This window comes from Triticum dicoccoides, chromosome 3B, assembly GCF_002162155.2.
Source record: "Triticum dicoccoides isolate Atlit2015 ecotype Zavitan chromosome 3B, WEW_v2.0, whole genome shotgun sequence".
Classification (NCBI taxonomy): domain Eukaryota; kingdom Viridiplantae; phylum Streptophyta; class Magnoliopsida; order Poales; family Poaceae; genus Triticum; species Triticum dicoccoides.
Genome location: NC_041385.1, coordinates 104,318,446 through 104,333,422, shown reverse-complemented (window position 1 = coordinate 104,333,422; position 14,977 = coordinate 104,318,446). Strand labels below are relative to the sequence as shown.

General features: G+C 48.7%; 1 protein-coding gene across 1 annotated transcript; it reads left to right on the top strand.

The window, feature by feature from the left end:
- The first annotated feature begins 4,816 nt into the window (after positions 1-4,816).
- On the top strand, positions 4,817-6,315 carry LOC119280935 (putative transcription factor bHLH107). Its single transcript, XM_037561613.1, has 2 exons — positions 4,817-5,251; positions 5,601-6,315. Exons 1-2 carry the CDS (start codon positions 4,961-4,963, stop codon positions 6,072-6,074), a joined length of 765 nt encoding a protein of 254 aa, XP_037417510.1. The 5' UTR covers positions 4,817-4,960; the 3' UTR covers positions 6,075-6,315.
- The last annotated feature ends 8,662 nt before the right edge of the window (positions 6,316-14,977 follow it).

The window sequence follows — 14,977 nt, the reverse complement described above, 5'->3', positions numbered from 1 at the left end:
GGCGTCCGGACCTCTGTCACCCCCAGCCGACCCAAAACCACCTCTCTCGCCACGTCCACCCGCTTTCCGCACTGCATCCTGTTGGTCACAACGGACGTGACCGGACAGGGCAACTTCCTACATGCATTCATGTCAGCAGACCAGACGTCTGCCTACCCAGCACATGTGCAAAGGCCGATGGAGTATTGCCATTGTCCTAAGAACGAAAGTGGTGCAACTTATTTTTTTGGCACGCTAGCTTTACCAAAAACAGGGAGGCATGTGTTAACACTCAAAATGACACGATCATAAAGGATGGCTTGAACCATAACAAGATGAGGTCCGTTTGAAGATTAGAGTTCACCATTGTGGTACCATGTCCGAGACGATACAGATGGAAATGATAGCCCAAATCAAAGCTCAGACATAAAAAATTATGACAAGTACAAAGATGCATGCGTTAACACCAAATTTTGGCATGGCATAAAACATAACTAAAGTGGCCTAAAATAGAAAAGTGTCAACACAAAAGTTGTTTACCTTATCGAGACAATCAAATTTTGCTTTTTAGATCATCTCAATCCATGGTCATATGCACCTTTTGCATCCAAAACAATGGGTTGTAGAAAAAGTGAGCCTCAGATGCAACATAAAGTTTGTACAGTTGTGCCCAGAAAACTGGGTTTGTAGTACTGTTTAGTGATTTTTTTCGCACAAATTCATCCTCAAAACGATATCAGATGGAAAAGTGCTGAACATGAAAGTTGATCAACTCGCCATGGAGAATAGGTTTATTGTTGGTGTTATGGCGATCCATTGTTGTATGCAATATCCACGACAGATAAAAGAGGCTATTATATACATACATTGTAGCATGAAGTCTCCGTACCTGATATGGGGCCTTCAGGCCTACTTGTCCGAATTAGGTTAGAAATTTATCTTTCGGACGGGATTTGAGTCCTTTTTTGTACGGGAAGTCCAGCCACCCCATATAAAGATGAGAGGTGATGACTGAAATAACACACAATCACAAACGCACATAGTACTTTGTACCGTTCTTTTTACATCTCTCCCTTGTTCTTGATTCCTTGTTCTTCGTGTTGGGGAGCAACGATCCTCGAGGCTATAGGGGCGGTTGGACGGACCTAGGACAACCCACAGAAGCTGCACCCCCTGACGGGGTCCCTCCCGGACATGTGGAGTTTCAGGTCCTAAAAGATCACGCCGACATGTCTTGTGTATCACGGTCCAGGCGAGGCACCTTTGACAATGTTGGCATGGGTATCAAGCTCGATGCCGGGCGTACACGATCACGTGTTCGTGTGCAAACACACATACATGTTGCAGTTGAGGGGGACCAGAGATGCTACTCTTTACGTTGTGATTGCTCATGTGATCTTCCCAATGCTTCGATTCTTATTTGGGCCGAATACCCAACCAACGAAGTGCATATGTCTTTGGACCCTTAGAGCATCACCATGCCAGCTTATGGTCTTCAACTGGCCATAATTCTAATGGTGATGATAATCAACAAGAGAGCACCAGCCAAGAGTAGTATTACGTCAACTACCTGCTACAATAAGGATCATTCTATATGAGGGAGGGATAGTTGTTGCCGCCTTCTTCGAGCAAAGTATGACCTCGGCTTCGACTAAGACTATGCTAATGTCGACCACTTCATTGGCGGCTCCTTCAATCATAGTTGGGGTTGCCCTTGGGCAGCACATGGGTCGGGCCAGACGTGCACCACCCGAGAGCGGTTAACTACATATAAGTAATCACGGCTCCTATTTGGAGCGTAGGTCTTTGGATAGAGACCAAACACATACGCCCGCGTTCGCTACATTTCATATTGGGCCGACTCAAGAAGGCTTGTATGGCAGACTCCCTATTCCGATATTGAGAAGGTTTTGGGACCTTCCTTGAACCATTTTTCCCCATTTTTTCCTTTGTTTTCCCTTCTGGTTTTCCTTTCTTTTATATTTTTTTGTTTTCCCTTTTTCTTTTATGTTTGTTCGTTTATCTTTTCTTCTCGATTTTTTCTTTTCTTTATTTGATGCTTGTTTTTTCTTTTCTTTTTTCTTTTTTATTTTCATTTTTTCATTTTTCTCCCTTTTCCTTTTCATTCTGCAAACATCTTTCAAATTCATGAACAAAGTTTAAATTGTGAACATATTTTAAAATCATGAGCATTTTTCGTATTCGTGAACGTTTTTTTGAAATCCCGAGCATTTATGAAATTCACAAACATTTTATACTAATTGGCAAACATATTTTCAGATCTTAGAACATTTTTACAAGTTCTCAAGCATTTTTTGAAGATCGTGAACATTTTTTTAATCAACAAACCATTTTTGAAAGTCACAAATATCATTTTACAAACATTGTTTTAAATGCATGAACAGTTTTTGAGTTCATGACATTTTTTTAGTTGATGATATTTTCATATCTTTGTGAACATTTTATATTTTTTAAAAGTTATAAAAATTCATGAATATTTTTTATATATTTGTACATATTTTCAAAATCATGAAATTTTGATTTCAAGATCATTTTTTTCAAAAACATAAATTTTGATTTCATGAACATTTTTTTTCAAAATCATGGACTTTTTTAATATGCTAACATTTTAAAAAATCACGGGCATTTTTTAAGAAACATGAATAATTCTTGAATTCACCAACATTTTATGATATCTCATATATTGTTTTTGTCAAAATTCGCATTTAAAAAAGATGAAACTTCTGAAATCTCTAATTATGTTAAAGATCAAAAAACAAAAATGAAATTGAAAAAAGGGGCCTCCTGCCCTGCACATGGGCCGGCCAAAAAACATGTGCAGGGTAAGCGGGAGGTGTGCGTTCCTTCCTATCCAGCGCGTAGGTCGCTGAATAGGTGCTCCCATATGTAGCTACTAGGGAGGAGGCTGAAACCGGCACCAGGCTCTTCTCTCCCACCTCCGTCTCTCTTGGTCGATCCCCTTGATGCTACCCCTGCATCTCTAATTAGCTATCCCAAACTCTGTAATCTTGTCCTGTTCTGTTGATTGATTAGCAAGTGGGACGCTAACACGAACGGTAATTGAAATTCATATATTATATGGCTAGACACCACTCCCTGACCAAGACAAGACGTGTACCTAATGGCGTTGCAGCTGATGAATTATCAATGTTGCATGTGCAGTAAACTATAGTTATACAGCAGCATAAAGTGGAGACAAACGGTTGTCCAAAAGAACAGGTACAGAAGGGTTTTGCAAAGTGATGGAGTGTAATCTCTTTGATCACTTTGGCAAACTGAAATCTTCATGGCCTTTTTTTCTATATAAAAATCAAAGTGCAATCGCGAAAGAGGCGGTCTGTTCCCATGATCGATTCATCAAAAATTTCAAAAAGAAAAGGTGACGAGACTAGCTAATAGCCAGCCTATCCAGAAGGCGCGCAGGGCGTCAAAAGAAAAGATACAGCAGATCCTCCGGATCGAGGATCAGGCGTCGGAGGGTCCTTCTCTTTGAAATCAGTGGATGCCAATACTAGGAGTACTATACGAAGTCACTTCCAAAAACAAGTTGGACCATGCACACGAAGATTTCACGCGAGTTCTGACACGGTTATTACCGTGTTAAGCAAACAGACTGGTGCTGCCTCTAGCGACTTATTACCAGTGGTCTCCACCGAGTCCAGTCCCTGAAACAGAGCACTCGGCACTTGTTCCTCTTCTGGGGCAGCTGTGCGTGTCTGACGCTGATGGCGAGCAGCCCGCTTTGGTGTCCACCATGTTCCTCTGTTCATAAGTCAAAGGGAAACCCGTTTCATTCCCTGACTTTACACACATGTTGTGATCACAAGCAGTCGAGAAATGGCGTCGTATCGGAAAATAATCATGTTTCCACTGTGTTGCTTGACACAGCGAACTGGCGGAACAGTGTGAATGAAGTTGCTGGTTGAATGTGGAAGGAGAGGGAGTGCAGCAGCGTGGTTGCAAGAGGCCAGGCCCGACAGCGCTGCTGATAATAGCTTCCCTTAACCAACAGTGGGCGTCGTCTCCGTCCGTCGCCGCCTCTCGCGCTCGGAGGATTATATTCCAGTCAACGAATCTTGTGGCCAACAGGCAGTAGTGGTGACTCGTGATGGTATCGGATTTTGGCTCCAGAAATATTTGGAGCGCCACTATTTTCGATTTATTTTATAATTTACTTATGGTACCTACTCAAAGTGCTGAAACATTTTTGCCACCTACTGAAATAGCTGAAACTTGCCAGGTTTTCCCTGAAATTTCACTGAAAGTCAGAACCAAGTGCATAGATACTACTCCTACACTACAGTGTACTCCCTTTGTTCCTAAATGAGTCTTTTTAGACATTTCAAATGGACTACAACATACGGATGCATATAGACATATTTTAGAGTGTAAATTCACTCATTTTACTCCGTACATAGTCACTTGTTAGAATCTCTAGAAAGACTTATACTCCCTCCGTCTGGAAATACTTGTCCTAGATAGATACATCCATTTTATCCATTTCGAAGACAAGTATTTCCGGACGGAGGGAATATTTGAAAACGGAGAGAGTAATCAATTAATACCTTCGTAAGGGTTTATCATGGCATGATTCTTTCCACATGGGAGTATATTCGACTCATGGCACGCTCATACACGCCACCTTACCCATTGGCCAATCCATGCCAATCCAAACAGCGAAATTTCCCCTATATTATCCCCATGCATAGTGGGGTACTAACCACATGTGAGAAAAGAGATGCGTATGTAGGGCGGTCGTCTCTCACAGACAACGCTCATCATCTGCCCCCTACCTATATCAATCCTATATATGAAGAGAATGAGATGACAAGACGCCGCCGCACTAATTATTGTGAGCCTCCTCCTATCCACTCGACTCGTCTAACTCCCGCTTCCATGTCTTCACCTCCTTCTGCTTCATCACCAGAAATTCACATTCCTCCTTGTTCTTGCACTGTCCATGCTTGGCTTGATGGCAGCTCCATGCCAATCTCCCCAAGCAGGGAATAAGCTCTACGATGAGTGTGATCCTACGGTGCACGGCGACCGGGTCCTGCTGCCCCGGCAGGCCAGCTCGGCATCACCGGCTGGGCCGCCGGAGGTGTCGACGACGTCCTCGTCGACGGGGTCGGGGAGGAGCGCGACGGAGGCAAGGGCCCTGAAGGTCCACAGCGAGGCCGAGCGCCGGCGTCGGGTGAGGATCAACGCTCATCTCACGGCGCTCAGGAGGATGATCCCTGATACCAAGCAGGTTTGCGCCAACAATATCTTAGCCATTTCACCATTTTAGTGTTGTGAGGCATCAACCAAACAAAGCTCAGCTGCACATAATTATTGTCGTTAGCTGATCAGCTTTTCTGGTAGAAACCAACTTTGCATTAAGAAGTCTCTCTTCAAACAATTCTGATTGACCTTTATGTCAGCATCATATATACATGAGCTTTATGAAGAACATTGAAAACTCGCGCAAGTGTTCACATTTCATCAGACTTTTCACCCTGCAATTCTATCTAGAGATATAAGACAAAGTAGGGCACTGCGGCGGTACACTGCTATTATGTGACTTGTCAGGAAAATGTCTCTTGTCTTCCTTTGTGCAGATGGACAAGGCCGCCTTGCTAGCCAGGGTGGTGGACCAAGTGAAGCACCTGAAGAGGAGAGCAGGCGAGGCCGCACAGCAAACGCCGGCTGTCCCACCGGAGGTCTCCATTGAATTCTGCACCGGAGACGATGACTCCAGACTGTACATGAAAGCCTCGGTCAGCTGCGACGACCGCCCGGACCTCGTCGCCGGGCTCATCCAGGCGCTCCATGGCCTCAGGCTGAGGACGGTGAGAGCGGAGGTGACCTCCCTAGGAGGAAGGGTGCAGCATGTCTTCACACTGTGCAAGGAGGAGGACGAGGAAGGCAGCGCAGCAGCAGGCCTTGCTGGACTCACGTCTCTGAAGGAGGCTGCGAGGTTGGCTCTGGCCAGGGTTGCTTCACCAGAGCTGGTATGTGGTGGTAGCCCGTTCCAGTTCCAGAGCAAGAGGCAGAGGATTCTCGAGTCGCATTATTCAATCATGTCCATATAGATGAGTACTTCTGGAGTAAGTATATTTTGGTGCCAGATTTGAGGTTGGAACCATGGTTTTGGGTACCGCCCGAGAAAAACGGATACCGGGCGGTTACCGCGTTTCTCGCCGCCCCACGAGAAATACCTATCCCGAGCAAAAAATACCGAAATTTTTGAATAATTTGAATTTGAACGCTCATGGTCTAATAAATTAGTTTTGTTTCTCCTTTGGAACAACTCCCTTGCTCTGGCGAAGTGGTAACCATCTGTTGTGCGCCTCTACAGGTGGCAGGTTCGAGTCCTCCTTCTGCACTTTTTTTTGTTCTTTTTGTTATTTTTCAGAATAGGCAGTAAAAAACGTGAAAAAATGACGGCCAAAATTATCGAACTCGCGACCTCAACAGAGCTAAGGTCGCATGCAGTTGAGGAACCACTGAGCTACTACCTCTTTTGTGAATGACATTAGTTCAAGATATTATTATATCTATTTAAAATTGTTTGAATTCAAAATTCAATTGTAAATTTCGTCCGAAGTTTGTTCGGTATTTCTCGGTAACCGTGGTTACCGGGAATATCGCCCACCCACGAGAAAATTTGCCTATTTGGGATCCAAAACCTTGGTTGGAACTGCTGTTAGTGCTGTAAGATAAGATAGATAGATGCAGTCACTCCAGGATAGATATCATGGCAACAGGGTTTACACTGTGTGCCTGATGCAGCATGGCTGCCGATATTCAGATTGCAGAAATCCTAGATGGTGACGCAGGGTCACATGATTATTTTGACGATTCAGCAGTGGCGTGGATAGGCTGGTACTCTATGCAACACCTCCTCATTGGTGCTTCTCTTGTTAAGATATGACTATGAGACACACGTATAACTACTTTATCTTTTTTTTTTACTTTTGTTATGTTAGGTATATCAGCGAGTTTTCCTGCTCGCCGGGTGTTACTAGCATCGGAGTTAAATAATACTTTCAAATAAAAAAAAACTTCTGAGTTTTCAAGGTTTTTACACCATGCAATTTTTCAAACAAAATGGAGCATTTTAGCACCTTCAGAAAAGGTTTTGTGCTCTGAAGAGCACTGAAGCTTTATGGGGCAAAAAAGAAACATTTTCCCATTAAAATTTACAAGCACAAAAAAGACTATTGAAATCCTCTTACGTGTGTTCCCTTTGTAATATTTTGGCATTCAAAAATTGTAGGCACCGTTCAGTTACCCCGTTATACTTGGTAACTTTGTTTAATCCAACTGGAAACTGTGCACCTTTATACATCTAGGCACCTAGCTGCTTCAGACAGAGAAGTTTCAGGCTTGCTGTTCTCGTCAAAAGCAAAAGTTAGGCATTAGTAAGAAGAAGAAAGTTGTGCTTCTAGAATCTGAAGACGATTGAATTATGTGGTAAAGTAGGGTACGCATAAGGGCGTAATTCAGTGTAACTTTGTTTGCCAACAAATAGAACTTGGTAACTTGGACCCCACATATATGTATAAAGGTGCCTAGATGTATAAAGGTGCACAGTTGCCAGTTGGATTAACTCACAAAGGGTGCCAAAATCAAGAGTGCCTTTAGCCGGCTAATTTCAGATTTATTGAAGTAATATACAGGTACCAGTTCCTGAACTAAGAACATCTATGTACAGTAATCATTAGAATTAGCAACAGGAGTGTACTTACATGAACTAGACTTGAGGCTCGATGAGTGTAATTAATCAAGGCACAGTTGTATCTTGAATGGCAAAACTAAGAGAAGGAGATTTCTAGTTCCTAATTGATCATGTATAAAGAAGTTTTTAAGCTTTTTTTGGCAAGTACTATCCAAAATCCAATAAAAACGTGGGATGTCAACATATATGATAGGCAAAATTAGTTACTACCCCTTATAAAAGTTTATAGAGGGAGTAGAATTTAAGGAGACATCCTGCGGCCTTTGATATTTGCAGCGCTAGCTTACTTGATATTGCTCGGGTCGAGTGGTGGAACCCGCAGCTGCGAGTCTTTGGCCTTGATCTTCTTCCTGAGTTCCTTGAAAGATTCAGGTATGACATGGTACTCGTGGAACATGAACCCTTTGGTCCAGTGTTAGACTATGTATAGCTTCTGTACCTATGTACGTATATTGTATATATTGTAACACAACCATTATATATAATGAGATAAGCCATCCCTAGAGGATTGTGCTGGTTTCCAAAACTTATTGTCTTACATGGTATCACGCTAGGTTACGATCGCTTCCGCTTCTAAACCCTAATACCCGCACCGCCGCCGCAGCCGCCGCCGCCTTCACCGCCGCCGCCGCCGCGCCACCGATCGCGCCGCCACCACCGGTTCCACTGCTGCGGGCTTCCTCCCGGCCTCTCTTGCGGCTCTGCTCAACCTCCCGCTCGATGCCGTCTCCGTTCCGGCTCCGATCGGGACAAGGAGCATCGGCTCCGTCTTCTCCACGCCGTCGGCGCCCTCGCTCGGGCGTGACCTCGTGGTCCACACCGCGGCGCCGCCGTCCGCTGCGGACTCCGCAGGCGTCGTCCCGCCGCTCCTGCCGCAAGCGGATCACACCGCCCCGCTGGCGGGGTTGGCGGCGTCCGCCCCGGCCGCGGGCCTTGCGGCGTCCGCACCGGCCGCGAGCTTTGCGGCGCCCGCCCTGGCTGCGGTCCCGCCTCCTCCCGCATCGGCTTCAGTGCCTCCGGCTGCCTCCATGGTGTTTGCACCCCAGGCAGCCTCCTCGATGGGATCGTCTTCGCCGCCGCCGTTTCACTTCGGTCATCTCATCACCATCAAGCTCTTCGCCAACAACTACATCTTCTGGCGTGCGCAGGTTCTCCCGCTCTTGGGGAGTCACTACCTGCTAGGCTACGTCGACGGATCGCTTCCCTGCCCACCCGCGCTGGTAGACAGCGTGCACGGTCCGGTCTACAATCCGGCCCATCGCGTCTAGACGGGGCAGGACCAGGCGAACCTCTCCTCCATCCAGGGGTCGCTCTCGCCGGCAGTTGCCGGCCTTGTTGTCTTCGCGAAGACGTCTCATGAGGCCTGGACCATCCTTGAGCGCACCTTTGCAGCGCAGTCCCAGGCTCGTGTCTCTGCACTCCGTCGTCAGCTTGGAGAGTGTCAGAAGCTTGACTCCACTGCCACTGAGTTCTACAACAAGGTCAAGGGCCTCGCCGACACATTGGCCTCCATTGGACAGCCCCTCACCGACTCCGAGTTCAACTCGTTTATTGTCAATGGTCTTGATGAGGAGTATGATGCCTTAGTCGAGATCATCAACGAGCGGGGCAACTCGACACCCATGTTGGCACACGAGGTTTTCTCTCGGCTTCTTCTCACTGAGCAACGGGTCGAGATTCGCCGCACCAGGGGCACTGGCTCTCTCTCGGCCAACGTCGCCACCAAGGGTGGCCGCTCTTCTTCATCACCCCGGTCTCCCTTGGGGTTGCCACAGTCGCCCGCCTCGGCCCCCCCACCTACTGCGACCTTACGGGGGCTGGCGGTCCACGTGTGTGTCAGCTTTGTGGCCGCAATGGGCACTGGGCCTCCAAGTGTCATAAGCGCTTCCAGCGAAGCTTCCTTGGTCTTGGCAATGACGGCAAAGATACACGCAACAATGCCCGTCAGGTCGCCATGGCTGATCGTCCCGCGCCACAGAAGCACCAGGGATACACTCAGTCCTACTCCATCGATCCACACTGGTACATGGACTCTGGGGCGACAGAGCATCTGACCAGCGAGATGGGGAAGCTTCACACTCGTGAACCCTATCATGGCTCCGACAAGATCCACACCGCCAATGGAGCAGGTATGCACATCTCTCATATTGGTCAAGCATCTCTTCTCACTAGACATGCCAATAGGAGTCTTCAGCTTCGCAATGTTCTTCGAGTTCCATATGTGACCCGTAATCTTCTTTCAGTTCCTAAACTCACCCGTGATAATAATGTGCTTTGTGAATTTCATCCTTTTGATATTTTTATTAAGGATCGGGGCACAAGGGACATTCTTCTTAGTGGGCGGTTGTGCCAGGGCCTCTACCGTCTGGAGCATCCTGGCGTCGCTCGCGTTTTCAGTGGAGTTCGGGTTTCTCCGTCACAGTGGCATGCTCGTGTTGGTCACCCGGCCACACCTATTGTCCGTCATATTTTGCGTCGTCATGAGCTTCCTAGTTTGTCTAGTAATAAAGATGTAGCAGTGTGTGATGCTTGTCAGCAGGGGAAGAGTCATCAACTTCCTTTTTCGGAGTCCAGTCGTAAGGTGAAACATCCTTTAGAACTTGTGTTTTCAGATGTATGGGGTCCTGCTCAGACTTCTGTCAGTGGTCATAATTATTATATCAGTTTCGTTGATGCTTATAGTCGCTTTACCTGGCTTTACCTTATTAAATGCAAATCTGATGTGTTTGATATTTTTGTTCAGTTTCAAAAACATGTTGAACATCTTCTCAAGCACAAAATTGTTCATGTCCAGTCGGACTGGGGGGCGAGTATCGCAACCTCAACTCCTTCTTTCAGTCGCTTGGGAAAGCTCATCGTTTAGCATGTCCACATACACATCAGCAGAATGGTTCAGTCGAACGTAAGCATCGTCATATTGTTGAAGCTGGTCTTACTCTTTTGGCCCATGCATCTGTTCCGTTTCGGTTTTGGAGTGATGCTTTCACCACTGCATGCTTTCTTATCAACCGTACTCCTACTCGTGTTTTAAACATGAAGACTCCCATTGAGGTTCTCCTTAATGAACAACCTGATTATACCTTTCTCAAGGTATTTGGGTGTGCTTGCTCGCCGCATCTTCGTCCATATAACAAGCGCAAGCTTGAGTTTCGTTCTAAGAAGTGTGTTTTTCTTGGCTATAGCTCTCTTCATAAAGGTTACAAATGTCTTCATGTTCCCACTAATTGTGTCTATATATCTCGGGACGTCGTGTTTGATGAGCATGTTTTTCCCTTTGCCAACCTTCCTGTGTCCACTGTCGAACCACCATCCCTGCATTCATCCTCTGTTGCTTCTGACCAATTTGATGATGTTGCATACTCTCCTTTGCTGTTACCTAACCATGGTGCAGGAACCGGACGTGGAGCTCGTTTGGAGCTGTTGGAGGATTCACCATCATCATCGTCGTCTTCTGGTGGGCACGTCGACCGCCCTATGTTGCATGGCATCGATTCGCGTGCCCATGCATGGTCACCCGACAAGCCCGTCGCGCCGAGCATCTCCACTGCTCGGTCCGCTACGCCAGCGATCACCGAGTCTCCAGCGGCTCGGCCTTTTTCGCCAGCGGCCGCCGAGTCGCCCGCGGCTCGGCCCGTCACGCCGTCTTCGCCCGCGGCTCGGGTCCTCACGTCGCCTTCATCAGCGGATCGGCCCGCGACACCGGCCGCGCCACAGCCCACTATGCCGAGCTCGCCATCGGCCCGGTCTGTGATGCCGGAGTCGCCAGCTGCTTCGTCTGTTCTGCCAGTTTCGCCGGTGGGCCGGCCTTCTTCGCCGACCGAGTCCGAGGCTACCGTGACTGGCTCCTCGTCACCGGCTGACTCGTCAACGTCGCCGTCCTCCAGCCCGTTGCAGGCTGCTCCGTCGACCTCGGTGGTTCCTGTGTCTCGACCACATACACGCAGTCGCAGTGGCATTTTCAAACCTAAGGAACGTACGGATGGTACGGTTGCTTGGTTGGCTGCTTGTTTGGCTGCTGCTGTTGCGGATCCATCTTCTGAGCCTCGCTCATATCAGGCTGCCCTGCGCATTCCACATTGGCGAGAGGCTATCGAGCAGGAGTTTCATGCTCTTCTTCGTAACAAGACATGGACTCTCGTTCCTCCACCATCACGGGTAAATGTTATTGACTCAAAATGGGTATTCAAAGTGAAGAAGCATCCGGATGGATCTATTGAGCGTTACAAAGCGCGACTTGTTGCTCGCGGCTTTCGGCAGCGTCATAGTCTTGACTATGAGGACACCTTCAGTCCTGTCGTCAAGCCTACCACTATTCGGCTTCTTCTCTCCATTGCTGTTTCTCGTGGTTGGTCACTTCGTCAACTTGATGTGCAGAATGCTTTTCTACATGGATTTTTTGAGGAAGAGGTTTATATGAAACAGCCGCCTGGTTTCTCTGATCCTGATCGTCCTGACTATATCTGTCGTCTTTCCAAAGCACTATATGGTTTGAAGCAAGCTCCTCGTGCCTGCCATGCCCGCCTTGCCTCTGCCCTTCGTGCTCATGGGTTTGTGCCATCCACTGCCGACACTTCATTATTTCTTCTACAGAAGCCAGAAGTCACTATGTATCTTTTGATCTATGTCGATGATATTATCCTTGTCAGCTCTTCTCAGTATGCTGCTGATGCTCTTGTCTGCTCTCTTGGTGCTGATTTTGCGGTCAAAGATCTTGGGAAGCTTCACTACTTTCTTGGAGTTGAGGTCACTTCTCGTGCTACTGGTCTTGTCCTTACGCAGAAGAAGTACTCCTTGGAGTTGTTACAAAGAGCCGGCATGCTGAAGTGCAAACCGACCACCACACCCATGTCGTCTACCGACAAGATAACAGCTGTTGATGGTGAGCTTTTGTCTCCTGCGGATGCCACAGAGTACAGGAGCATTGTTGGTGGACTTCAGTACTTGACGATCACGAGACCAGATATCTCTTATGCTGTTAACAGGGGTTGTCAGTATCTTCAGGCTCCCGAGATACTCATTGGGCTGCTGTTAAACGCATTCTTCGTTATGTTCAGTTCACCCTGACATTTGGTATGCATATTCGGCCGACTTCCTCTCGGGTCCTTTCGGCCTTCTTTGATGCAGATTGGGCTGGTAGCCCAGATGACAGGCGATCCACGGGGGGTTATGCAGTATTCTTTGGCTCTATTTTGATCGCCTGGAGTGCTCGGAAACAGGCTACTGTGTCACGTAGCAGTACTGAAGCTGAGTACAAGGCTGTGGCGAATGCTACTGCAGAGATTATTTGGGTGCAGTCTTTGCTTCAGGAGTTGGGTTTGTCTCAACCACAACCTCCTATTCTTTGGTGTGATAACATCGGTGCTACATACCTTTCTGCAAATCCAGTATTTCATGCCCGAACGAAACACATTGAAGTTGACTATCACTTTGTACGGAAACGTGTATCACAGAAGCAACTCCAGATCAAGTTTATCTCATCTAAGGATCAACTTGCAGACATCTTCACTAAGCCTTTACCACTGCCACAGTTTGAGGCTTGTAGGCGCAATCTTACCCTTCTCAGTTCTATAGAAAGTGGCTAAGATTGAGGGAGGGTGTTAGACTATGTATAGCTTCTGTACCTATGTACGTATATTGTACGTATTGTAACACAACCATTATATATAATGAGATAAGCCACCCCTAGAGGGTTGTGCTGGTTCCCAAAACTTATTGTCTTACATCCAGTGACGAGGGTGGCAGAAGGCGAGGAGATGATGGGCAATGGTGAAGGGGCGCACCGAGGGTCGGATCCTCTCCTTCCTGTCGTGTATCTGGCATTGCGCCGCCAAATCCTCGGGCCAACTCCAACTCTCGGCGGCCGCCACTGAGCGCAGCTGAAGAGGGTAGAAGGGCGTGGAGAAGTAGATGGAGTTGCTGCTCAGCGAAGGGAGGTCCTTGGCGGAGACGGACAGGCACCCGCCGTCGCCGAGAAACAGCGCGCGGTCGTCGAGGCTTGTCACGGGCGTCAGCGTGCCATTGCTGTCGTCGAAGTCCACCGAGTAGATCTCGAAGGTCAACAGTTGCCGCTGAGTTATGCTTGCCCGGGCGATGGCATGCCGGACGACGAGCAGCATCCGTCCGGCGGACTCCACAAGGTGGAGGGTGTCACGGTAGCGCGAAAAGCGCATGGCGCCCGGTGCCGTGGCGACCACGTTATCGAGTGTTGGTCCGGGAGGGTACAGCTGCACGATCTCCGGTGACGGCGGGTGTAAAGTGGTGGCGTAGAGCCTCCCTTGGAAGGGCACGGCGTTCCGGATAGTGAGCTTCTCGTGGCGGCGGTGGAAGACCTCCCAATGGTCCGAGCCGGCCTCAGCGGCGACCACGACATTTCCGTAGGGGAACCGGACCACGACCGCGATCGAGCACGTTGACGGCTCCCTGCTGCTGCATACGGCGGCCTCCATGTCCCGGAGAGAGCGCATGTCGTTGACCTCCTCGTGGTACACGGTTGCGAGGGACGGGAAGTCGACGGCGACGAGCGTCAAGGGGTGGAGCACGCGGACGACGGCGGTGCTCTTGCGCAGGAGGACGAGGAGGCCGTCGCTGAAGCCGACGATCCGGTAGCCCCGTAGCCCCGGCAGGCGGACGCGGACGCGCCTGCCCGTGCGCGTGTGGAGCAGGGCGATCTCCCGCGCGTCCTCCGGGCGGACCGCGTCGCCGCCGCAGAGCGCCACCCAGTCCCGGGGCCAGAGGCGCGGGTCGTGCAGGGCCGGGTCGCGCTCTCGCGGCGTGGGCGTGCTGGCGTGCGTGCCAGCCGGAGCAGACGGCGCGGAAGAAGACGTAGTCCGCGGCGTCAAGGATCAGGTCGGTGACGAGGCCGAGTATGTCCGTGGGGAGAGACGCCCAGCCGCCGGTCGCCCGTTCCGGCCGGCGGCGCTCGCGGGGCAAGGCGGCGCGTTTACGCTTTGACATCGTGCGAACTCGGCCGCACGGTCACAACTAAGGGAGCCGCATGGTGTGATGGATTAGTTTGCATGCGTGACTCTGCACCAAATGCGATCAATTTGTTTACTAACTACCACTCCTATAAATCAGGGCGTATATGGGGCGCCATGCTTTGTGTTTTCATGCATGCGATTTGCTTCCATGCAGTTTATTTCGAAAATTTATCTGGGAAATGTCGGATTTTCTACGTTCCCAGCGAACTTGTATCAGCCATCAGATTGGATTCACGAATCTTGAAGCAGATGAACTAACCACGTCAGATTTCCA

Excerpts from the sequence above, each read along its gene's own strand:
- LOC119280935 (XM_037561613.1), top strand. The coding sequence starts at position 4,961 with ATGCTTGGCTTGATGGCAGCTCCATGCCAATCTCCCCAAGCAGGGAAT. Across the intron at positions 5,252-5,600 it reads TGATCCCTGATACCAAGCAG|ATGGACAAGGCCGCCTTGCT; the intron begins GTTTGCGCCAAC and ends TCCTTTGTGCAG.